The sequence below is a fragment of the Neopsephotus bourkii genome, unplaced genomic scaffold (assembly GCF_033783945.1).
Source record: "Neopsephotus bourkii isolate Nb327-2 ecotype Australia unplaced genomic scaffold, CSIRO-AGI_Nbou_v1 NB_318, whole genome shotgun sequence".
In the NCBI taxonomy this organism is placed as follows: Eukaryota; Metazoa; Chordata; class Aves; order Psittaciformes; family Psittacidae; genus Neopsephotus; species Neopsephotus bourkii.
Genome location: NW_026900826.1, coordinates 3,654,614 through 3,680,428, shown reverse-complemented (window position 1 = coordinate 3,680,428; position 25,815 = coordinate 3,654,614). Strand labels below are relative to the sequence as shown.

Here is a 25,815-nt window from a genome sequence, read left to right as displayed (position 1 = left end):
AACGCGTTGCTTAACTTTTATTTCCCGCTATGGTCAAGTGAGGAGGTGCTCTGTTGACTTAAATAAGGTTTAATAATCTGTAATTGTCCATGTATATACCTAGAAAAAAAGATTTACATTTTCACTCTTAATGACTGCTTGATCACAAAAGCTGTGTTGAATCAGTGTAGTAAACAGAATGTATTTGAAGTGTAGTCTCCAGCTCTTCACTTTGTCTAGCATATCAAATACCAGCAACTGATAGCAAGTGTATTAATGGGTTGTATCATACTCTGTGAAATACAGAGTGAGTGTGTTGAGAAAAGCTGCAGATTCTAGATTCCCCCGCCCCCCCCAGCTATTATATGTCAAGCAAAATCATGCCTAGATCCTCCTGCAATAAAATTCTCTGGGCTTTTGCACTGGTTTCAGTAGGGTGAAGACTGGATGTGGATGGAGCTTTCTCTTAAACCGGTATCATCTTGCTGAATGTTCTCCTGTTTATCATAATTCTTGCCTCAGTGCTGATTTCTGGCAGGTCACCTTAGAACAGACCCAAGGTTTTATATAAACCTGCTATATTCTGAGGTGTTTCCAACCTAAGCTGTGTGTGTTTTGTTTTTCAGGAATCTGTCCTGAATTTTCGCTTAGACCCGCTCGGCGTCGTGGAGGGTTTCACAGCAGAAGTAGGAGCAAGTGGAGTCTTTTGTCCCACACACATGACTCTGCCAGTTGAAGTGTCATTCTACAGCGTTTCAGATGATAATGCACCCTCTCCTTACATGGTAAGTGTGTGATTGGATTTGTTTTACATAAATTCTGATAGGTGCAGGTGAAGAACAAGAGCTCTGTGAGTAGATGTCCAGCAAGTGGGTTTGAAGGGATCTGGGTTGTTTTCAGCTGCTTACGATGGAGTTCTGTCCCTTTTTCCTTTCCCTAACTAGTGCTTTTCCTCCCATTGCTCTGCTGCACCATCCAGCTGCTCTCACCTTGGGATACTGGACATATTTGTCTCCCTCCACACTGGAGGAATCAACCCCCACCATCTCTTTTTATCCACCTGTCTTAAAATAGGCAGTGAGGCAATAGCTGGACTTAATGGGATACATTTTGTTGTCCCAACAAGCAGATTCCCTGGGCAACTAACCACTCCCAGAGTGGGTTAGGTGCAGCCAAGGTGTATTTGCTGATGGAGACTTCAGGCACAGAAGTTTTTCAGCCCTTTCTTTTAAAGCAAATAATGTCTCAGCTACTGTGACACACGGCACTCTCACAAGCTGTATGTTTTGCTGATGTTCACACCGACACAGTATTTGTGTTCTCAGTATTTGTGTGCATGGTTTTTGGACGTCTAAAAGTGCTTCCTTGTAAAAAGCATGCTTCCTTGTAAGAATCAAGGGATGTCTTGTATGATAGCATTGAATTAGGCGGCTAGATTTGTTCTGAATACTTGTTAAGGAACCTCAGTGTTACTAATTTTTAAAGGTTTTCAGGTGCGTATGTCTGTCTAAGATACAGTAAATAGTCCATTTAAACAAGTAAGTAAAGCAATGAACATCTGATTATCCCAACACTGAGATTGTAAATTAATGGCACTTAACATATTTCTCACCTTCTGTTTCTGACAGAAGGTCAGAGCAATGGAAACGACCTTCATAAAATGAAATGGCTTTACAAATTAAGTTTGAGTAATAGTTTAAACTTTTATGTATCTTCTCTTAACCACTGCAAAGAAGTATCTATTGTTTTGCTTTCATTTTTCTAGATTATTTCACGTGATTTTCCAGGAGGTGAAGGGATTCTGATGTTCCTCAAATGGTTAAAGTAGCATTGCTTATTTTCCTAGCTGAGTTTCATTGTTTCAGGCTTTTCCACATGCTCTAAACATTCTATTATGGCTGAGTCTCCCAGGATTAATACAACATTTGTATAATGCCTCCATCATCAGAAACACTGTTCATGTTTTTATAGCTAGTTTCTCTCCTCTGGGGTCTTTTTTGTTGTTGTTTGTTTGGGGGTTTTGGGGATTTAAGTCCAGTGCAGCGGAGGCCAACAGCTGTGCACTGCAGGTCAATCAAACGTGTGCTCTAGGGCAGCACCCTAAGGGTAGCCTCAGCAGTGTTCCAGCGCACTAAAAGCAGATGTCATCATTGCTAAAGTCTGGATTAGAATGGAAGATTAAGTGCATCTGCTGCCTTTGAAAAGCAGAAATCAGTTCTTTGAGATATGGGGTATATTGGTACAATTGTAGGTGATATAAAAATGGAAAGGAGGAGACAAAGTTTCCATTTTAACTTGGGAGCCATGTTTTAAAGACAGTTCTATTTTGCCATAGCTCCCTGACTGCTAGTTTGGAAATGCAGCAACTTGGATCTTTACAAGATGAGAATATACCACTTATTGCACAGCTTCTAATGATCTGCCAAAGTATCTGTAAGGTCCCTACTCTTGATTTTTAACTGCATCTTAAATTCATTGCCTTCTCTGTATTTTAGTTTTTATGCATTACTAGGTTTTGGGTTTGTTGTTTTTTAATGAATGCAATTACATGAATAGAATGTTCTGATTTGTTTACATCTCTCCCTGTGAATTAAATGCTTGCCCTTTATTATTTTTTTTTTTCCCCAGGGTGTAATTACTTTAGAGTCCCTTGGTAAAAGGGGTTATCGGGTACCGCCTTCAGGAACAATACAAGTGGTATGTATTCAGCAGATAAGAGACCCTTGAAACCACTAATATCAAGGAAGTCATGCAGAGGAGATGGGGTTACTGGAGATGAGCACGAAGCTAGCAGTGGAAATGGTACTTCTCTGTAGGTACTGCAGTTATGCAAAGCAGAAATAAGACTCCCAACCTTTGAACCCATCTGTGCTGTGAAGAGACTTAAAATCAGTTACTGAAGATTAAGAATAGTTGGGGACACTGTGGCTTTGAACACGTAACAGAGAAGTAACTCAGTTGTATCTAAATTTTGTAATATTTTAATATCACCTTTTTTTTTTTGTTTTTGTAATAAAATTAGAAAGTACATCACAGTCACTGCTTAATACCGAAGATCTGCCTCTTTCCTTTAATAACCCAGTTCAGGGTAACACATTTTAGGATTAAAAGCAGAGCCCACCACTGTGCTTCCCGTGAGCATATTGTGTTTAGAAAATAGTGTAGACAAAAAGCTGACTGGAAAAATAAACGGGGAGAGATGCCGATTAGCAAAACAGTATTCATACACTGGTGTTTCATTCAGATGAGGTTGTGTTTAGTATTATCAGTGGGAATTGCTAGCAGCTGAGGTGTTGGAAACCAGAAAAACTACACAATGTTTTTACATAAACGTTTCTGTATGGCACCAGAACAAAGTGCATACAGGATGGTGACTATTTTGGCAGGTGGAGTTTGTTCGGGTCTTGCTGTTTGTTTGTTCATTTATGTTTTATTAATTTGCCATCTCTAAAGAGTATTGCATTGAACTATTTGTCTTTTCAGACCTTATTTAACCCTAACAAAACTGTGGTGAAGATGTTTGTAGTGATCTATGACTTGAGAGAAATGCCAGCTAATCATCAAACATTCCTACGGCAAAGAACTTTCTCTGTTCCTGTGAGACGAGAAGTCAAGAGAACTGTCAATAAAGAAAACAGTCAACAGACTGAAGAAAGGCTGCTACGCTACCTCATACATCTGAGGTAAGCCCCTCAGAGTTAACAAAAGAAGACCCCAAAATCAAAACAACCCAAACAAACAAAACCACAAAAAAACCCAAGTACCTCACAACATTTATCTCATGATTTCCTTTCCAGCCAACCTTTCTGTACACAGGCTGATCTACAAAAAGAATGCCTTTAACTTTGGTCCTGAAGCTAGACAGCAGCGGAAGAAGAGCTAATAAATAATTTGGACTCTGCTTGGGAGAAACAAAGTTAAAATATAAAGCTCTTTTTTGGCATTGAAGAATTTTGTAGAGTCTTGTAAGGCTTAATAGTAAGAGAGATCTAGTTCTGGCTGGATCAGCGTACTTCTTTTGAGATTACAGGAAATAGTGAGTGTGGATGTTACATGGGGAAAAGCCAAAACTAAGGATCAATGTAGAGAAGGTGCCCAGTGTCCCACATGCATGCCTCTTGACCAGAATAGCTTGTAATATGAAAAGCATTCTGAGTTACTCCTAAAAATACAGAAGTTAGTGGTAAAAAATGTAAATGCCTGTTCCATGATGCGAAACTGCTGATAATGCATGTCACTTTATAAAATATTCACACAATCTTCCTTAAATGATTTACAAAGCACTGCCTGAAACCAGATACTGTGCTGCTGCTCTCAGGAGGTTCTGGAGACTGTAGTTTGGAACAAAGGAGGAATGGTGGATATACTCTGTCCTTCTCCAGTGTGCAGATTTTGCCTGCATTGTGGAAAACAAACCACATATGTGCAGACCCAGTGCTTTCATTGCAGCACTTGGATAAAAACAATGGCAGCTGACATTCTGGGGTGAGCAAGCAAAACAAAATTAAATCTCTCATACTCTTCTCTTTAACTTGTTATAGAATTACTTCTGGTACATACCATTTTCCCTGTTTAGTGGTGCTGATTTCTACCCAGCAGACTTCTGAAACACAACTTTGGTTAGGGCAGTGACTTCAGGCCAAGCTTTCCCATTAAATGAAAGTTGAAAGTCATAAAAAATGCGTTGGTTTACTGGAGTGTGAAAATAGCATCCTGCTGAGGCTGCTGAACTGTGTTTTTATTCTGAATTTTAGCCTGGATTGAAATTCACCCTTTTAAGCCGCACTAACTTGCCATGTCTAACTTGAGAATGTGGTTCTGGGCTGTTCTGAAAAAGAATGTGTAGGCCAAATAAAAGGCCCCATTCACTTGTATGTTGAGCTAACTGATGCAGGGGAACTGGGGACAAGCATCAGCTGCAGAGGTGGGCAAAATTCTGTGGCCAACCAAGTCTGGCCTACAGGCATGGAGAAGTTGTGGACTTGTGTCCCCTTTACATTTCTGCTTTAATGTGGTTTGTAAATTTGTTGTAGACTGGCCCAATTATTACTTCTATTTGAGGGAAAACCTGGTTTCCTCTCTGTTGGCTTTTATAGCTAGAAATCTTCTTTCATGAGTTTCCTATTTCTGATGCCTACTGAGAAACAGAAATGCTATTTTGATTCTTCCAGTTTTGAAATACCTGTACAATTTAGCTCAGCTTTCAGGCATCTAATAGGGATCAATTCATGGATTTATAATATGTAATTTGAAATGCATCCATTTCTGTCTGAAAAAAAATGTTTAGCTGCTTAGTTTGGAAAATAAGCACCTGCGGAGTGTGCCAGAAGTTCTTTGCTTCAGAGATGAACCCAAACAGCGGGTCCTTTCTCACAACTGGAGAACTACAAACCTTCTTGAAATATTATGGGAGCTTATGTTGATCTGTCTTGTGATTTATTAAAGAGTACTTTAGATTTTACAAGTTTCAGTCATCAATTTAGTAGCCTTCTTTACTAAAGATGGATTTTAATAAGGAGAGCTTAAAAAGTCTTAGTATACTAATTTCTACATAAGTTGGTTTTCAAACTTCTTTTTAAAAAGCAGCAATGTTTCCTCAAAACCGTTTTACTGAAAACTTATGCACAAACCCCAAAAAATTAAACTATTGAGTTTTTTTTCTGTTATTCAAGTTGGCTTAGAACAGCCCTTCAGTTTTAGCTGCAGCAGTTGTTGAAAACAAACATCTTAAGCTTACATGTTGAAAATTCGTTTAAAAAAACAAATGAAGTCACCACCAGTAAGCTGCATTGTGGTCGCATCTGCTTGCGAGGCCTTAATCACAGTTGTCAGCACTCACATTATGAAAGCCTCTTTTCAAGTGGTAATGCAGCAAAAATGCTTGCACAGGTCTGGAAATTAACATTGGCAGCCAGATTTTCTATAACACTCTTTAAAATGTCAGATTTATTGTGTATGCAGCTTCTGCATGCAGCTTTGTATGTTTGAGATACTGTTCAATATGCCATTAGACTGTATTTATACTCACAGCTACAGTATTGAGATATAAAATGGAGCCTGAAAGAACAGCTGAGCTTCATTCACTATTAAGAAAATCAAGAGTTGCATCTGGAGTTTAAGTAATTTCTTGGAGATGTTTTGGGGATCAATTGCATGTGAAGCAATGATTTTTGCATTGTAATTTATCTACTAAGAGTTGTGAGTCCAGCTCTGCTCATGCCTCATTTCTGCCCAGTGTTATGAAGGTGGTGACCATGTAGGTTTCTAGGTCACATTCTGGCATCCCTATGAAAGACAATTAAACAGTTAACCTGCCCAGAGCTCAGCATTTTTCAAGTATTTAAAGCTTGGTCAACAGCTTTAGTTACTAACATTGCCTCTTTTAATTGCATGGAGCATCGTTGTTGCTTAACAGCTAAACAGGGGTTGTTACTGAAGGCTAGGTGAGAGGGTAAGCTTGAAACTGGTTGTTAAAAGTAGTGATTCCTCAAGGTGTTAGAACTTTAGAAAAGATTTCCTCATGTGGCATATGATAAATTTACTGGTGGAAGCTGAAGATACCTGCTATTACTGATGTACTGGTTGGGCTTTGATCTTTCTGATCTATCAGCTTTTTTCATGATCTCGAAATCTGCATCCTTGTCCTAATCAGTTTACTTACATATTTTACAGATGGTGTTGTATAGTCTTTTCCACTTGCAAAACATGTCTTGCTACCTATGTTTTTGTGATCACCGTTATATCCTGTTTCTGTGGCTTACTCTGTTCTTCGTGAATTTTGATGGCATATAAAATATATTGGAAGGGGTTTATGCTTGTATTTGTTATTTCTTCAGTAATGTTTGTCACTTTGTTTCCTCTGTCAGACTTTCTAGCTCATCTGATACTTGTGTGTTTAAGCCTTCCTATATTTGTCTATTGTAACCGTTCCTAGGACACCATCTGTCAGAGACCTTTGTGTTTTTCTTGATTCCTCTACACACTACTGAAGCTGCCACAGCTCTGGAGGCAGTCCCATGCTGGCCACTCCACCACCACCCCTCAAGGGTGGTGTGTGTAATAGTTGTCTCTTGATTATTCCAATGTATTTTCATGTACGAAAAGCACTGTTTCTAAATCCCAATTACTATGATGAACATTTCTCAAAGAAAAAAGGTGGTGGAAGCAGAGATGAGAAGAATCCTCTGGATTCTGTCTCCACTGATAGAATCATAGAATCATCCTCAGTCCTTGTGAAATGTCATGCTCAGAAAAGCCACATTACAGGGAAGTGTTATTTTCTGGGCAAAGGGAGTCTTGCAGAATTTGCACTAATGGAATAGTAAGCTTGAGAAGTTTAAAAATAGACCTTGCTAATTATTTTCCGATAGATCCACGTGTAAAATGGGAATTGAGCTCTACTTTATGATGGTGCTCTGATATTAGATCTACCTGTTCTGGATGAATTAATTTCAATCAAGCATAGTTTTGCTGAAAAAGATCTTTCAGTATTTTACTTTTCATTTTAAAATGGCTTAAGACCTACATGCTGAATTAACTGAATTAATATGTTCTGTTTGTCCCTCACCTCTTTCAGTCTTCCTTCTTGTGCTCTCCTCCAGAGTCTTGTCTTAAGATAGAATCCTCTCTCCTTTGCCTGTCAGGTAAAGGGCTTTCACACTGACAGCACCAAGCAAATAAATAGTGATGGATGGGAGCTCTGTGGGAGCCAGTAGGAGCATTCTGCTGGACCCCACCACATTTAGTGTCATTGACAGCTGTATCTAGGAGAGCAGGATTTTCCTTTGTCTGGCCGTGGGGATGACTACAGGCTGTTTTACATCACGTGCCTGAATGAAATGGGGGCACAGAATCCATTTCTACAACCTGACTGCCCCAGACGATGAAACCTTGACATATCTTCTGTAGCTGTCTCTTTCTTGCCTGTCACAATTTCAGCCTGATTATGGCTAGGTTTAATTGAAGAGGTACTACTTTTGCTTCAGAGTGGTCAATGAGTAAATGCTTATTAAAGATCTGTGCTAATTGTAATACATGGGATAATACTGTGTGCACTGCTCTCTGCATTTGTAATGGTATCATTTGTTCATTAGAATAGCAGTAGCTTTTCTGTTTCTATTTCTGTTACAGTAGCAATAGTGTTTTTTTTTCCCTTACCCTGGCATGGTGATAAGGACGTTAACATCAGCTGCCATAAGAAATGCTCCTTAGGCTCTCCTGCTTTTCCTGGTCGAGGGAAGGAAATTAGGGAGCTCTGCCAGATAAAGACTACAGAATAACAGTTCTCTGAAATGCAGATCTCTCCTCTGTATATATACTTGTTAAATCTCAGGGAAAGTGGAAGTGGCACATTCCTGGCAAGTTTGGAGGACCTGAATTAGGCTGTTTAGTCACAGCATAAAAGATAAATGGGCGCAGGAATTGGCTGCTGTTTACTTTGGTGATTAGGCCAGTGAACTGTAATCTCTTTGAAATAGCTCCGTGCAAAAACCTTTCCTGTCTGCCTGCAGAGATCCCTCTACCTACTGCTTCTTGAGTTGGACTTCAGTTTGGCATGTGCTATGAAGCAGTATTAAACTTCTTGCATGAAGACAGTAATGAAGTCTGTATAGTAGCTAACAGTGAGATATATATATATATAAATACATATATATGTCTTTGTTGATAGCTGAACTTTCCCTTTTCTGTGTGCTTAGGCCACCCTCTGGGCATTTTTAGGAGTGCTCACTGAAGAGCACTTCTTGCCTTTCTAGACTGCTGACAGCTTTAATATTCAACACACAAAATTGCAGTGGGAACTTCAAATATTCCATGCCACTTTCAGAGCTGTGCACCACGTTGGCGATTAGGAACAGAACCTGTCAATGCTGAAGGAAACAAAGTAGATCATAAACGTTAGGTTATTCTTTGTTCTTTAAGTTGATTTTGTGTATGTTCAAATGTTGGGGTTTTTTGCCTTAATCTCTTAAAGGAATACATTTTATTCAATCATATTTAAAGATTAATCTTTTGGTTTAGATAATACAGATACTTGTATCTTTTCAGGTTCCAGAGTTCTAAATCTGGAAAGATCTACCTCCACAGAGATGTAAGGCTCCTATTCTCTCGGAAATCCATGGAAGTTGATAGCGGCGCTGCATATGAACTCAAATCTTACACTGAATCTCCAACAAATCCTCAGTTTTCACCAAGATGCTAGCAAACAATGGCAAACTGAAGTATTCATTTTACTGTTGATTACTCCTTACGAGCGAAGACCGGTAGAGGTGGCAGTATAAAGTTAAGTCTGTAAAGGAATGAAAATAGCGCTCAAGAGAGAGAAGGTTCTTGTGTGATCCTGGACCAGTTTTTGAAAGGTTTCTGGAATGAGCTTTGTGTATTCCAAGTAGACTGGAAATATACTTAAATCTAATCTTTTTGTACTGTTATAAAACCACTTCATTGGATGTGTTGCAATAGCAAATTCCCAAGTTAGTTTAGTGTTTACACTTTTTATTTTATTTTTCAGTTATTTAATATTTAATGTTTCATTTAATACTCAAGTGATGTTTGTCTTCAGTGTTCTAATGTAGCATAAATCCTATGTAAAATCATACTATGTATTTTTGGCATTAATATTGAAATCTGAAATATATACAGATGTCTTTAATCTGTGTGATGTTTTAAGTGATATTCATTTAAGTTATTGCAAATGGGGACAACTGGTGAATTTCCATAACATTTCACACTATGCAAGCATTTAGCTTTCTTTTTTTCTCTTTGATGGTACCCTCTTCCTTTATTTCCTCGCATACAGATTTAATAACTCTTGCAACCATAGTGCAGACTGTTTCTTTACTTACTCATGCATTCAGATCATTGGTTTGATTCATATTTTACTCCTTCTATTTCATCCTTTGCCTAAGGGCCACTTTAATTTTGCTTTCTGTTATTAGTTTTTCTCACACACAGTTCCTGCCCTCCCCCATTTGATTTCTCAGATTGTGTTAAAGGATGTACCGTGCAAACAAATTAGTATTTATATCTTAAATATATGCAAAAGCTATGGAACTTGTACTTTTTGTTTTATTTTTAGATAAGGAGGATCTTCACGTAATCCTAAATATTTTTAATAGGTCAATTCTATTTAGGCCACTAGGTGGCCACAGGAAGTTTTACTAGAAATGCTACATTGGGCATATAAATCTTTTCCAGTATGTATGTGTATTCCTAAACCAAAATACAGCCAGAGAAACAGTTTATGCTAAGTGTTAAACTGTGTAACTGAGAGAAATAAAGCTAGAAGCATTTGTTTATATTTGAGGTATATATTTAATAATGAAGCTTTGCAATGTTTGCTGAAGATCTCAACTGTCTTACCTTGACTTACACATTCTTCTTTACACGGCTGTAGGTTTTCAGTGGGTAATATGAAAGGTGACCTTCATACTTGGGAGTATAACACACTTATCTGATGAAGACTCTGGAGAAGGAATGAATGTGCGCCTTGTATATTCAGCAGTGCCCTTAGATGAGAGAAGTCAGTGTATCGTGAAATCTCCAGGAAGTCTGCCAGGGAAAGTAAGGGAGACCAGACTTTCCAGATGATACTTATCGACTACCTTGTATATTCAAATCCCTGTTGCTCTAAAAGGGCATTACTGCATCCGTTCCCCAGCAGTATTTTCCCCTGTGATACACTGGGTTTTCAAAGGTTAGTTAGCATTTATTTCATAAAGACTTGGGAAAACTGTACGTGAAGAGATTGTTTGCCTTTTCTAGTCATTTGTGCTACCTGTGAAACTGGGAGAAGGCTTCTTTTGGTAGCAGAAGAGTTAAACACAACTTCAGTTATACTTTATACAGAACTAGACTAGTGCAATGAGAATGTGTCCTAGTTTCTTTGTAGTTACTATTGAGTCATAAGCAAACAGCATGTATCCTCAAAGTACTTTTTGTGTCATTGCGCACATCTGCTTGCATACTTGACAAAAAAAAAAAGGATGAGAAAAGGACATGCTTTTAATGAAAAGTCGCAGTTCACCTGTTAACTTTTTATATTTTGCACTGATAATGCACAATGTATGTTTGTGTCCTCTTGATAACTTTAAAGGACTTCTTCAAGCCTTTTCTCCATTAAAAGTAATATGTTAATTCATTTTGAGCAGTGAAGAAGTGTGGATTTTGACTATGTGGTCACTGCAAATCATGCCTAGGAAATAAATTTGTATTGACTTAAAGTACATTTAGTTCCTGTATGGATTCAGAATGAAAGTGACCTTAGATTATCCATTCACAACTTTGATTTAACAAAGCCATTCTCCATTTATAGCTTGATCTGAGTTAACACTTCCTATTAGGGACACACCTGGAGAAATGCTGAATGAATAAAATGTGTTGATTTCCACATGACCTTCTATGGATAAGTTAAGAAATTAGACTACAGGCTGATTTCTGAGAGGGCATTTGCTGCTTCCCTTTACTCCACAATAGGCAAAACCACATAGAATTATTCTTGATAAACATTTGAGTGGTTTATGAGGGCCTCCATAGATGGACACTCAATCTCTTCCAGTGTTAAACTACACAAGTAAGCTATTTATAATGTCCAACTAAGCCTTGCTGCAGTTAAAGTCAAACGCTGCTTAGCCTTTTCGCTATATACAAAGAAAACAACTTAGTTCTTATATCTCCCTTCTCAGTCTGTGTTCTTCTAAGACAACCCCAGGCTCTTCAGTCAGCACTGCCTTTTACATTCTGCATATCTCACCATTCTAGCTCTTCGCTTTCTCCTGGCCTGAATCTGTCTTGAAATGCCTCAAGTAGACACACCATCCCAAGCAGGGCCTCTCTGCCAATTAGACTGGAAGGACTGGTTGATAAGTCTTATGGCTTAAAGTCCGCTTCATACATCCTATTATATTTGTTTTTTTAGTATCAAAGATGTCAACTTACATTAATCTTGCAATCCAGTATAACAGAAGTATCCTACCTGCTTGTTCCCAATACAGCAGCTTTCCTGATGTGACGCTATTGAACTTCATTCTCTCACTACCCAAGACCTGATCTTCTGTTTGAATCTGAATTGCTATTATTTTCTAGTGTTCTTGTAGCTTCTCTTACTGAATGTAATTTGCTCCTGTTGAAACTGATGAGCAGTATTGGCCCTGGGGAAGCCCCTTTGTGAAACCCTACTAAACACAGCAATGCTGTCTGAACAATTGATAGCCATTTCCAACAGAACCTACAGCCACTGTATTAAAGTTTCATCTAGTTTAGTTTCCATAATTTCAGAAATGCAGAAGTGTCAGAAGCCTTATTAATGCCAGAAGGCACCTGGAACTTCAGCCACCTTCACCCGCTTCTCCACATGGTCTGTTTGCTTTCATTAAGGGAAATAGGATTGCGTGAAACCCGTGTTCTTAATTGTGAATTCACATCTAGCTCCTCAGTTTCTTTTCTGAGTGCTTATTTTAGATGATTTCTCTGGTAATTATTGATTAGACAGCTTAATTATATAGCTTGTATTCTGTCCTTCCCTTACTCCTATTTAAATCCAGAAATATGGCCAAGCTATCAGTCTCCTAGAAACACACTAATTTTCCACACATTCCTATATAGATGACCACTAGTTAACTGGAGATTGCTTCAGTCCGTTCTCTAAACCCTGAAGGTTAATTTTTCATCCAAGTTGAATACATTCACCAGATAAGAAAACCAGTAACTGATTTGAGTATCCCTTAAACTGATCTTTCCTTATTCCAGCTTGAGGTTATACTCTGTTACATTACACTAGCTAGCTCAATTATGCCAGATTGAACAAAAAAAGCATGAAGCCCTTTGGCTTCTACAAGGTTTGTTCAGTAATTTTCATTAGATTCTGTGCCCCTTTGTCTTCATGATCTGCTTTAGATGCACATCTCTAAAACATTGACCTAGTTTCTGTATGCTGCTTTCTTGTATTTGAGGCTATTGAAGAACTTGTGCTTTTCCCGAGGTTCTCAATTCCCATCCTTCCTGTGCACAGTATAGTTTACATTTGTTCCCTTCAAGAAGAAAATTTGTTAAGGAACTACTGAGTCCTCAAAACTGTTTTCCCTCACATTAATGTCCTAAGAGGTTTAAAAGAAATTCCTGAAGTCTGCATCGTTGTCTGCTATCACTGCTTTGTTCTGTTCCCTTTCAAAACCTATGGTCTTCATCCTTTTCATGATCATTCCTTCTACCTGCTGCTCTGTTCCTTGCACCTCCAGACCATTTCTGCCTGGTTTTGCTAGAAGGAAATGGGGCACACCCACTGCTATCATTGCTTCTTTCATCATTAGGAAACACAATAGTAGTGTGTTCTATGATTTTCCTGTGCAATCTGCCCTGCTGTATCCCTTTCTGAACAAGGGATATGCGTATTCCTTGAGTTCTGTGCTACTACACAATCCTCATCTCTGGACAAATCTGTTGCTTAAAATGACTCTTCCAGCTACTGGTTTGAAGGGGCTGTTAGTAAAATTCAGTTATAGCAAAATCACTGACTTAAAATAGAAGCTGTAGACTTCTTTGATCAGACCCAATCTATCCTCTTGATTTCAACCGCACAAAGCCTGCCTATGCCCATTCCTCCTGGCTGTGCTGGAGCCGGTTCAGAATAGGTGTGGGCAGGGTCTGCAGTGGGGATCGAGAGCGTGTGCTGGCTCCCAGGGAGAGCTGCGGTGGGAGGGCTGGAGGTCAGAATCACAGGGCAGCAGCAAAAGTGCCAGGAAATGACGTTCTATGTAAGTAACATTAAGTGTGCATTCACTTAACTGAGTATTGAGTAAAATCTACACCTTGTGGTTCAATTCCCGTATTTCGGGATCCCTAAGCATTTATTGACAGTGAGCTAATTAAAACCCTCCTCTATGCTCTGAGAGTCCCAGGGAGGTTATTGTTCTGCCAGGAATCAGCCCGTGAGAAGCAGATGGAGAGCGAATAAAATACTTTATATACTTGAAACCGTGCTGTTAACAAGTTTCGACGATCTGAGACCTCCTGTCCTGTCAGCTGGTGTCCGGCAGTTCAAGCTCCTCAGGTCAAGCCGCCGAGGGCCCGCGAGCTCGTTAACCAACCAGCAAGGCCTTGTCTTGCCTATACCCGGTGTGGGGCCATGAGCATCCCCCTGCACCCGGCACCGGACGTGACGTCAGGGGGCGGAGACGGAAGCGGCTCCCGAGCGCGCGCGGAGAAAGTGTGGTCCCGGCGGCGCTCCGTCCTGCGGGCGGCCGCCATCTTGTGCGGGGGGCGGTGGTAGCGCTGCGCTGCGCGGAGGAGCGGCGGTCGCGCCTCTCTCTCCCGCCCGTCCTGCTGCCGCGGCGCCATGTCTGCCGAGAGCCCCGAGCCCGCCTCGGCCGAGGAGCAGAAGGTGGGTGTCCGGCACCCCCCGCGCAGCATCGCCGAGAGGCAGGAGGTGCCCCTCGGGGCTTCTCCCCCCTCCATCCGCGCGGGAACGGGGCCGCCATGGCCGGGCTTCCCTCGCACCCGGCTCCCTTAGGCCAGGGGAGCCTTGCGGGCCACCGCGGCCTTTCAGGCAGCGTCCCCGGTGCTGGCAGTGGCCGGCGCCCTTCAGAGCAGCGCCGTGCAGGGGGAGCGGGCGGCTCTCTGCAGCCGCCGGTTCTGGTGGGATGGAGCCCGAGGCCTGTGGCGGGAGCGGCGCGCCGCGGGCCGGGGCTGGAGGCGGAGGAGCGGCACCACCATGTTGGCTTCTGCGCTTGGGGATTTCTGTTCTCTGGTGGATCGCAGGCGTGCGCTGGCCTGGGCGGGCTCATGGCGCTTCCCCGCTCGCAGAGCGCCGGGCCCTGCCTGCCAGCGCGGACCGTTGACGGAGCCTCGGCTCAGAGCCGCGGCGGGAGACGGCCATAATCCAGTGGCCAAACGCTGGTTTCCCTTTTAGAAACATTGCGGGTTTTGATGTAGGCTGTTTCAGAGGACGGATACCCAAAGCACAATGGCTGTGACCTGTTCTAATGTGGGCTTTTAGAGCGAACAACTGGCTGGGTTGTCTTGTGATGAAGCTCTTACGTCATCTCTGTAGCTAATAATTTTACAGTTTAAGTGGGATTTGGCCTCACAGGTGACTGTACTGTTAGCAGCTCCCATCTGCGGGCTGTGACGTTAGGAAGTCGTCTGGTTTTTAGTATCGTCATTGCTATGTGGACTCAGTTGTGATCTCCACAGCTATTTCTGACGGGGAGAAGTTACGAAACAAGCACTGCTTTGGGGGACGCTTAAAGAAAAAGCTGGTTCTGGTTTAGCTATCAATTATTTGTTTAATAATTCACAGTTTGTAATATGAGTTAGATGTACAAGTAGAGCTTTGAGGGTTAATATGGAAGGATACTATCTCAGTAGGTGCAGTAATCAGAACCAACTTCTGTGGCAGGTCTGTAATCTGCTCTTAAACGCGTGCTCTGCAGCTTGACATAACGTTCATGTTAGGTGGACTGCTGGAGGGATACTGTTCCTGTTCAAAGCCTGTAAAAATAAGTCTCTGGCCTATGCAGCGCTCCTAGAATAGCTCTGTAATAAGAGCAGAGTAAAACATGTGGCAGCAAGTTTATTGTGATGCCTTCTAGTGTGTTCTGCTGAAGTCAGGTGACTGGCGCTGATTTTGCTAAGTTTCAGACTAAAGTCTTGAAAAGGAGTGCTTGTGCATGGGCTTGAAAAATTACCCTTTATCTGACAGGCAGGAGTCCCATACCAGTATGCTAATTTAGTTTTAATCTGATGAGGTGTTCAAGACAAATTAATAACATCAATGAGAAGAATTTGGATTGCTGTGAGTTTATGTCCTGTTAGGATCCTGTGATATCAGTGCTATCCAGTATTAACCTCCACTAAAACTGTTCGTCTGCATAGGCAAAATTCAACACTGACTCAGTTAATGCTTAGCTCTGAAATATAAATAATGCATTTTGCAGTACTTAGATATATGCTTAAAAAAGATGAAGCCCCTAAATGAACTTTGGGACAGCATTTTCGTGACCAGACCTCTTCTAGACTGTCCTACTATGTTTTCTGACGCGTTTGCCTGTGTTAAGTGAGAAAGGTGTTAAACAAGAGAGTGATACGCATTGAAAACTTGCCAAAGACAAGCGTTTCCTGTTCTCAGTGTGAAAAATCAGGATAGTGGCAGGGGGAAGTCCAACAACAAAGAAACTTTAGACATTGGAGAGCATATGCTTGGGTGACTGATGTTTTTTGCCTTAAAAGCCGTATTTTTTCAGGAAGCTGTTGGTAGTGGTGCATTTTGTTTCTAGACTGACTTTGCCACATAAGTTGGCTGTAGAGTTGTGCTCTTGTCCCTGTTGTTTTCCTATTTTCTGCATTGTGTTTTGTTTAATAATTTTTGCTAAAGAGGATGAGCGTTTAATACTAGAATTCTAAAAGCCTGATGGCTCTTTCTTTAGCTGTGCAGTTCAGTTGTCCAACAGATACGGAACTGTATGCTGCTGTTACCTCTGTAAAGTTTAAAAGCAAAAGCTATATTTAAATGAGTTAGGTAACTGCTGCCTTCCTGGTAGATCCCTTTAATGAAGTAAGCAGACTTCATTAGCTGTGTCAAATTCCTGTAGAGATCTAAAATTATAGCTTTTGTGTGGTTGTTGCTAGGAAGAGGAGCGTGGTATATCTTGACATCCTCCCCCCCAGTCATGTGTTAGTCACTTTTTGTTGCTTCTGTAACTCAACAGAGGTTGTTATAAATGTAAGATCAAGCCTTGCTGGCTTGAGTTAAAGCTGTTGCGGCTCAGCAACACATCTCCAGGAGTGCTGAAGACAGTCTAGTCCACAGAACGATATAAGGTCAGGACATGCATGCAGTGATCTTCTCCAGAAAACTGTCTCGGCAAACTGGTTTAAAATTCTTCTGAGCTGCAAATGAACAAATCTATTTGCTTTCTGAATTCTTTTAATTTCTTGGCACCCCCTGTATCCTTTGGCATGGATTCTGCAGCTTAACTGTATTTTATATGAAGAACTGTTGTCTTAACTATTTTTTGAACCTGCCATGGCCTGGTTTTGTTTGACACCCCAAGTCTTTGTGTTGAAATTCTTCCATTCTTGAATAGTTTTTTTGAGTCTTAGTTGTTCTTGGTCATCAAGGGTAAGTGACCATAGTCTGTATCCTTTTCAGCTGCATTGATGCATAACATGGCATTTTGTATTTTGATTGCCTGCTGTGTGATGATTTGTGAGCCCTGTGAGTTTGCATAAATGTCTCCTTTGATGCACCATGAATACATATTTATGTAAGCTATTTATTGTTGGCCGGCTGTTCTTAAAAAAAATAAATCTCCTCTTGGTTAGTATTGGCAAAACATGCCCCCTGAAATGCTTTGTCTGTTGGCTTAGCAGTGAGTACCCAGTGATTCAGCATTAGATGTTGAAAGTATTTAGCTGAAAGAATTGCTTTTGAGAAAATCCTGTCAGTGTTGGCATGATAATAAAGCACAATAGGAAGGACAGCAGCTGAAGAATGGTCTTTATAACATGTGAAGACAGTGGGCTTGGCTCGTATGATTGTATAGTGTGAAATAGCTCTCTGTTCAGTAGTGTAAGGGAGACTTTACCCTTTATATGTATTTTTGTGTTTTGCATTGTATTGCCTAGCTGTGTTTTCATTTAATAAAAAGCATTGGTTCCTATCTTCATAAAGGTTTTCTTTAACTGTTATGACAATTTCCTTGCTAGAACTGTTAATTCAGATTCCTGCTGTATTGTGCAAAGCTCTCTTTCATATGTCTTGGTCTAATGGAGCAGCTAGTCAATGTTACATTCTAAATCTGTTGTTATAACCTTTGCTTTTGAGGCTTCTTACCAGAAATATGTTGAATATTATATAGACTGTTGAGTTTTCATAAAGGAAAGTACTGGGGGTAGGTTAGTGTGGTGGCTCTAGTTCTTTGGCAGCTCTGGCTTAAATAGCTCCCAGCTGCTTGTGTTCCTGTGCCCCCCCTGCTTCTCTGCTAACATACCTGTTTGTGCTACTGCTTGGTTAAACAGACTGTGAAAACTGATCCAAATGAAACACAGCCCAGCGGGGGGCAAGGTGGTTATTTTTCTGTTGAATTATTTTCTGTAACCCATTCATGTGGATTACACACAATCATGCTGAATGATTCAAAGGATGGTGACATAGATGGAAAGACTGTGAAGGGGATGCCTAGGGAGCTTTAAATGCATATGAAACCTTAGTTACAGATGAACGAAAGGCCCTCCTAATTTCAAAGATAATTCTTATTTCCTGCCTAAAAGTTATTCTGTGACTTTGGATGATGATAACAACTCAGCGCTACAGCAGTCAGTGGAAATCAATATTTTTCAAGTAGTGATGATTTGCATGCAAAAGAAAACAAAAGCCTTAGCCAAATACTGGAAAGTAGCAAAACAAGAATTTTGAATGGAAAATACTTTACAAATTATCTAATAGATGAAATTATACTTCATACATCAAGTTGCTACATGGACTGGATTAGAGGTCAGTGTTGAAAGACTGGATGAACAAATTGCAGTTTTTGCCAAATGAGTACTTTCAGCATTCACATTTTACAGTATACTCATAGGCATTTTATTTTACCTAAATGCCCTATCCAGATGTCTTCATCCTCATAATTTTAGGATAATTAATAGACTTACATAAATACAGTATTGTTGCTACTAACATGATAGCAGGCGTGTTTTTGAAACTGAGCTGTTTTAACACTGTTTCACAGTGAATATCAACACATTACAGTTAGAGCAGTTATGCAAGCTAGATTGTGGCAATGCATGTGCTAGTCTGTCTGTGCAACTTTATGATCAAATGGGCAGCTGAAAACATTTCTGTGGCTCTTCCCCAGCTCTCAGCATTTGTTTGTTCTTAGTGGAACCCTTGTGTTGACAAAGAAAAAATAAACTTGTTTAGAGGCATTTTTTTCCTTTTTTCTTTTTTTTTCCCTTCAAAATCGAGTAATTTAATTTTGGTACAGACTGTTTTTATGTGGAAGAGGAATGCTTTGATTAAACACGTCTCTAGGAAGGGTTATCTTAAGGTGGGAGGCTCAACTCCTACAGTTGCTGTCAGTATTCGGGAGAGAATGTATGTAAAGGTCTAACCAAATAATTATGTTCACTTGGTAGCAGCAGCTGGCTGCTGGTGAATTACCTGTGAAGGGATTCTGCTAAATAGTTCATTATTGTGTATTTCATTTACAGCATTGCTAATTGTCTTTCAGGAAATGGAGGATAAGGTGATCAGCCCAGAGAAAGTTGAAGAAGCAAAATTGAAAGCAAGATATCCTCATCTGGGCCAGAAGCCAGGAGGCTCAGACTTCTTGAGGAAGAGGCTTCAAAAAGGAGTAAGTTATTCATTGTTCACAGGGTATGGACAAGAAATTCCAAAATCCCTGTATCTCTGTGTTTGGTGTTTGGGTTTTTGTTTCTTTTTCCCCCTGCTCCACAGGTCTTTGTGAATAAAAGAGTGCTGAGAAATATAAACTTTGTCTGTGAAAGCACAAGGAAGACAAATTTGTTTCCACAAAATAAACGCCAAATTGGCAGGATAGCTCAACTACGGCAGCTGTGGCTCAACTACATTTTATAGGAAAAAATTGGAACTTAAAAGCTGGCTGAGTGCTGCTATGATAGACATCATAAAAGACTTCATAATAAACACTAAAGGTCAGAACCTCACCCCTGTTTTGTACTGATCCTGCCCATTCTTAATTCCCAGAAATGACAGCTCTTGTTATCCATGTTTTAGCACATGAAAGCTTAGTGTCTGCTGAGTTATACCAGGCACCATCTGACATCAGCGGCTTGAGAATGGTGGTATGATTCTGAATATATACCCTAAGGAAAAAAATAGCGGTAGAAGAATGAAGAGTGAGTTCATATTTCAGTATTGTTCCACACTTAACCAGTGTCTCTTATTTTCTTAGTTATTCAGCTGGTTGTTTGGCTGGTTTTATTTTTAGTTTAATTATTCATAAAGGTGTTATGTAATGCCTTCCAGGCACACTAGAACCCTGTTCTTGGAATAATCCTAGAATATCACTTCTGATGGTGCTTTTATTGCTGTCATGCTGTTTTCTTTTTTCTTCTTTTTTCCTCCTTTTTTTTTTCACTATTGTCTAGGCTGTTTGAGTGCATGCAACGACTCCAAGTATAAATCCTTCGCAAACCAGCTGTTGGAGTTTGGTGCTGATCTAATTCTGTATTACCTGGTAACATCTTGTGGGAATTGTTAAATGTTTTCTGAAGAAGCTTTCTCTCATAAGTTGAAGCATATGCAGCATAGTTAATAGCTGCTGGGCATGGGCAGGTAGATTAGGTGACTCCTTTTGTGAGTTAGGCTGTTAACATGGTCAAAGTCAGCCTAAATTAGACTTCAGTGGGTTCAGTGCACACTTAGAACGGAGAAAGTTAGTGTATATTGCAGTGGTAATACAGGAAAACAGCATCCACTCCCTAAGGACTGATAAAGGAATTATGGTTGCTTGCACTTAGTGTAACCATGAGGAAAACTCGCCAACAGTGACAATCTGTACAATATCCTCGTCTTGATCAAGTAAATGAGGAAGCATTTTTACTTGCTATAGAGCCGGGTGTACCTTGGACTGCTTGAATTGCTGAAGTTTACAATAGAGTGAGGATAGTGAGTATATTTCAGATCATGTTTCTGACATGAAGACTGGGACAGACATTGTCAGTTCAAAAGGGATAATAAAATACAGGCCATCTATGAAAAGCTAGAGTAAATCAGAGGAAAATAACAGCAGTAAGTTGAAGGAGGTAATGGACTGATATTCTAACACATGAAAGATGGTGGGTTTTCTCAGATATTCTTCTAAATGTATGTACGTATCCATAGCCCAGATTTTCTTTGATTATCACCCATTGATAATTGCTCTCCAGAGAAGTTCTGCATTGGGCACACATGCCATTATTATTACACTTTCTCCAGAATAATAGTAGATGAGAACTATATGATACCAAGTTCCTGTAGAAGGATTCTGTTCGGAGCTCCTGCATGGACAGAAATAGATATCCATTAACAGCAGTAACGCATCTAAAGATGGAGCAGTTCTGTTATTACCTAGTTGTCATTTAAAAGTTTCTTTTGGTTGCTGTAGTCTTGAAGGGCAAAATAGGAAAGCCTCTTTCCAGATTAGGTTATGGTATAACTTGGTGTCTGGTCTGCAGATTGCAGTGTTAGAACATTATGGTATAAATAGAGATTACACCATCAAAAGGACTGAATTGTGAAGGTTTATGAATAAAAGTGTGTTGTTCATATGTACTACTGACTGTATGGGAAGACCAGATTTGGTAACTTAAGGTTGTGGCAGGGAACATTGAAAGCCTTCTTCAGGAGGCCTTGCATAAACACCCATACCTGCCTCCCTTAGGTAAAGGCCTGTTAAGTTAGGAGTTCAAGCTATGTCTCTCTAACAACTGTTGAATGTTTTGCAGCTGGTTAGTTCTAATGCAAACTTAAGAGTATAGTAGTAATAAGCAGCCTGGAAGCATTTAAATGTAGCAGGTAGTGATGGCTGCTCAACTGACCTATGAATAAGCCTATATAAAGCTAACTAGGGAGGGTTCTCTCCAGAGTTTGTGATTGTAAGCAGCAGTTGCTAGTGTAAATCTCTGTCCTGAATCTAATTTTTTTGGCTTTATAAGACGATATGTTCAGAATCATGGGTTGCAAGTACCTTAACAGTAAATGTCATAGTAAGATGTAAACAAAATAAACTTTTCCTGCAAAATGTGTTAATAAGCAGTTGAAGACTTGATTCAGACCTTGGATGAAATTCCGTGCCTCCTCTTACCATGATGCAGATGAGTCATAACAGTCATTTGGCTTTAGCATCCATAGGTAACTTGGTATTTTTAGAATCTAACAGAAAACATTGTTAAAGGTAGTGCTAACAAAAATATGCTGAAATAGTAAGGAACACAGCTTTAGAATTTCAAACTTAATGTACTTACTTTTGTATTCAAAAGAAACCTGGAGTGTGGGATAAGAATTTCCTTCACATAGTGGTTTTTTGAAGGACTGCACAGTAAATTTGATTTTGCTAATAATTGGTTTGGGAACTTTAGGGATGGTAGTTTCACATTTTTAATGTATGCAGATAAGAGGGTTCCTTGTTAGCATGAAGTTTCATGCTGCATTGATCTTCTGGTACAATGAAGCTTTTTTTCTCCACCTGCAGTTCATGCATTGTTTGGTTATTCTGTGTAGCAGAACTTGTTCGCTGCAACAGAATTCACAAATGCAAAGTTTCACTCCTGGAAAAACAGGTGCAAAAGTAATGTGTGAGTTTAATGGTATATGTAGAACCATAACTACATTTACCATTACTAATGTTAAGAGTTCAGATATGTGTGCCTAATAGTCCTTATAAGATTTTATTTTTAATCAACGTAAAGCTAACTGTGCCAAATCAGGATTTTATAACTGTGTTTAAAATTTAGAGAATCTACTTTCAGTGTATGAATTCAGTAAGATTTCAGGCTTTTAAGCATATGTGTTTTGTCTTCCAGCAAAAATACTTTGATTCTGGTGATTACAACATGGCTAAAGCAAAGATGAAGAATAAGCAACTGCCTACTGCAGCCCCTGACAAGACAGAAGTCACTGGTGACCATATTCCTACTCCACAGGATCTTCCACAGCGGAAACCATCTCTTGTTGCTAGCAAGCTGGCTGGCTGACGAGAACAGCTGAACTGCATGATTATTCTCATTCCTGTTATTTCTCCTGAATAGTTATTTCTCACCCTCACAGCCCCCTTTTTCTTTCTTACACTAAGTCATGAGACTGACAGCTTTGCAGGTAGCGATAGCATGTGCTGCTATTGTAAGGGAGTACTGTTAAGAGTAAAACGTTTAGTATTTGAACTAGTTGAGAACAATGCACTGAATAAAAAGGACAAGTTTGGTTAGAGCAATGTAATCTACTTGAAAATGTACATATTTGCCCATTTCCTAGTGTAGGACTGGTTCCAGCAAGTGACATCGCAAGTTTTACTTCTAATGTTTCTGCTTTTGTTATTTCATCTTAATTACAGCATATTTGTATTTAATATAACCTCCAGTTGTGTTGGGTTTTTCTTCCGTGTTTGAGTTTGTTGTCTAAAATAGAGGTTTAGACCACAAGTTGCTAGATGGTAAAGCATGTATTAAAACAAAGATCAGGGCTCTGATTGAATTTTGTTTCTGCTTTTGAACTTGAACGGCCTTAAACCTGTTTCAGCTTTAACAATAGAGTTTTTACTTGGGCAATATTTGCCCATTTGGTGTAACTCTTGTGAATCTAGTGCTTATTGACAACTGCCTGTTGAAGCTGGTATTCTTTTCAGTTCTGTAGCTTAGGACACACTTTTGTTGAAGATGTGAATGAAGTGTGCATGTGCATAGACTGTTGAATTCACTTTTGTGCCATTTTTGTAAATAACAATAGTTTTGCACAACCTTTTGCAAACGTCTATTAGTTTTACATTTTAAAAAACAGATAATGTGCCAATCAAAGCACAAGTGATTCTGTATCTTTCAAAGTCTTGTCCTGAATCTAAGAGCCCAGAATCTTGCTACTGAAAGTTCAAATTATGTACCTGAAATTTGGGAAACACATTTACACTTGACTCAGCCTTATGCTTCTGCAGTTGTATAGTTTGATTTTGCAACAGTGTTCAGCATCCAAATCTAAATCTGGAGTTTGTACCTATATTTGGAGACAAATGCCCTTTCAGTTCAACAACTCTTCAAGCTTTTAAAGCTGAAGTGCTCTATCTGATGACATGGAAGATGGATAAATGTACTGTTGCAGCGAGTTTTCTGCGTGGCAAACACCAAATTAGGCTTGCTGAGGTTTGATATGCAATTGTCTTTGGGCTATTTTAGACTTCTAGAAGGAGAGGGTTATAATTTTTGTTTTCTTGGCCTCCTGAAGTGATAGTAAAATACCTCCTTTTCTCTCTGTTATACAGCAGCCCCTCATTGGCTTTGAAGAAACAAAGAACTGGAAGTGGTATTTATACAGTGACCTATTGAGAAATAGGTAACTTTTTCATGTCAGAGCATAGGAATGAACTTCAGTTCATCTTCATGATGCAGGTCATAAGTACTAGATAGCCAAAATACATAGTTCATATAAGGCAGGTAACTTGATGCATTTAAAAGTATGTTTATTCAATGAAATCAGAATACTAAAAGCACAGTATTATCCATAATGTAATTGATTTTCATATAGGTAACCACAGCCTTGATCTTTGGGAGTTTAGAAACTTTTAAGAAGATCAGTTTACTGAATACCTTTTTCTTGAAAGCAACAGTTCTGAAACAGCCTGTTGTAAACAGAGCACTAATGTGGGTATTACAAAACACTCTTAAAGATTCATGTTTTCAGAAGGATGTGCTTTTATTGACATATTCAGAAAGGTCTTAGAGGATAAAGGACTGCCAGCTGAAAAAGAATGCTGGCACATATCTTGTGTAATGCTCTCTTCTAAAGACAAACATAAGAAAATGATCAAGAGAAAATAATTTTAATTTGGTCCTATTTTGATCAGAACATGGGCAAAGCATTATTGGTGTCTATATAATGTCTTTGGTTCACAGAAGTCATTCCAGATAATTTTGAAATTGCTAACCTGGTTCTCTTCAAGTCTATATAGCACCTTTCTAGTAAATAAATGGGCTGTGTCAAATCTGTCCCAATTCCTTATCCTCCACTATTATTATAAAAAAAAAGTGACTTTTGCAGAACAGGTTGGAGAAATGAACCTGCTTGATTTCTTTAAGTAAGAAAGTAGGCTGGGACAATAGCAGGGAAGCTGGATATATTGAAGCAAACTGCTTTTTATAGATGTTTGTCCTAATGTGAAAATCCCTCTTTATTTTTGTATGTATAAATGAAATTGGAACTTAATGATAGGACTGGGCCTGAAACAAATTATGAATAACTTAAGGTGACTTGCTGTGTGTTGTCTGGTGCCACTACTATGTAGCTCACAGAAGGTGAGCTTTCTTGATGTTTGGCAAGGTTTCAAAACAAAAAAATAACCATGGAAATTTAAACATTCCACTCACTTAGTTACAACTTAGCTGGTCCTGCTGGTTGGACAGCACAAGCTCTTCTGATGTTCACTCAGTGACTTGCAGTTCTTAATAATACTACAGATTCAGCTCTGAATATATTATCCATGTGTATATTTGAAGTACTGTAATACTAACTAGGTCAATGACTGATTATGAGCCTTCACATCTGACAGACCTCAGCAGCAGGCACAGCTATTTTGGTTCTATACACTGTATAAAACTTAAGTCCTATAATCACTTAACAGTAAATCAAACATGACTGCAAATCGATGCTTACTTGCAGCTTACTCCAGCAAGATAACTCAGCTATCCAAACTTATGTACATAATGTATTATATGAGTTTTACCATTTGATAATTGCCTTTTTCAAAGAAAACCTGTCCACACTGTAGACTGGCAGTCCCTTTCATATCTTGCCTTTAAAGATAGAAGTGTTTAGTTATTAGAGTAGTACTCATGTAGGCTTATAATAGCAGATAGCACCAACGTTTTATTTGAGATAGTTAAGTGGATTAATTACAACTTCACAGATACATCCCAAATCTGTAACACCAAAGGCTTCCCTCTCATTGTTCTTGATGTAGTAGGACAGTGTTTGTGTAAAGGCCACAGGAGTACATTTTGTTGGGCATACTTACACCCAGTCGAGATGTTAAGGTGATAAAATTGTCAATTGTTCCTTACAAACTTACACGTTGTATAGTATACAGAATAAATTGATCTACTTAGTTTTTATTGCAA

The 25,815-nt window shown here is 39.5% G+C and overlaps 2 protein-coding genes across 9 annotated transcripts in view; both read left to right on the top strand.

Annotated features, from left to right (window-relative positions):
* The window catches only part of ATOSA (atos homolog A), a 47,877-nt gene extending 38,249 nt beyond the window's left edge, over window positions 1-9,628 (top strand). For all 7 annotated transcript variants that reach the window (XM_061347427.1, XM_061347428.1, XM_061347426.1 and 4 more), the window contains 4 exons: window positions 606-764; window positions 2,608-2,676; window positions 3,463-3,662; window positions 9,025-9,628. In XM_061347427.1, the coding sequence (XP_061203411.1) occupies window positions 606-764; window positions 2,608-2,676; window positions 3,463-3,662; window positions 9,025-9,178 (582 nt within the window). In that variant the 3' untranslated portion in view covers window positions 9,179-9,628. The remainder of the gene's footprint in view (window positions 1-605; window positions 765-2,607; window positions 2,677-3,462; window positions 3,663-9,024) is intronic.
* A 4,540-nt stretch (window positions 9,629-14,168) lies between these two features.
* Window positions 14,169-25,815, top strand: ARPP19 (cAMP regulated phosphoprotein 19). 2 transcript variants are annotated; one of them, XM_061347422.1, is made up of 3 exons: window positions 14,169-14,353; window positions 19,203-19,325; window positions 22,519-25,815. In XM_061347422.1, the coding sequence occupies exons 1-3, from the start codon at window positions 14,309-14,311 to the stop codon at window positions 22,687-22,689; spliced, it is 339 nt and encodes a 112-aa protein (XP_061203406.1). In that variant the 5' UTR covers window positions 14,169-14,308; the 3' UTR covers window positions 22,690-25,815. The 2 variants fall into 2 exon arrangements, with proteins under 2 accessions (XP_061203406.1, XP_061203407.1); XM_061347423.1 differs by lacking the exon at window positions 14,169-14,353 and adding an exon at window positions 16,637-16,791.

What these genes read in the sequence shown, in the direction of transcription:
- ARPP19 (XM_061347422.1), top strand. Translation starts at nt 14,309, where the DNA reads ATGTCTGCCGAGAGCCCCGAGCCCGCCTCGGCCGAGGAGCAGAAG. An exon ending in CCTCGGCCGAGGAGCAGAAG is followed by an intron (nt 14,354 to 19,202) that starts GTGGGTGTCCGG and finishes ATTGTCTTTCAG; the next exon opens with GAAATGGAGGATAAGGTGAT. An exon ending in GGAAGAGGCTTCAAAAAGGA is followed by an intron (nt 19,326 to 22,518) that starts GTAAGTTATTCA and finishes TTTGTCTTCCAG; the next exon opens with CAAAAATACTTTGATTCTGG.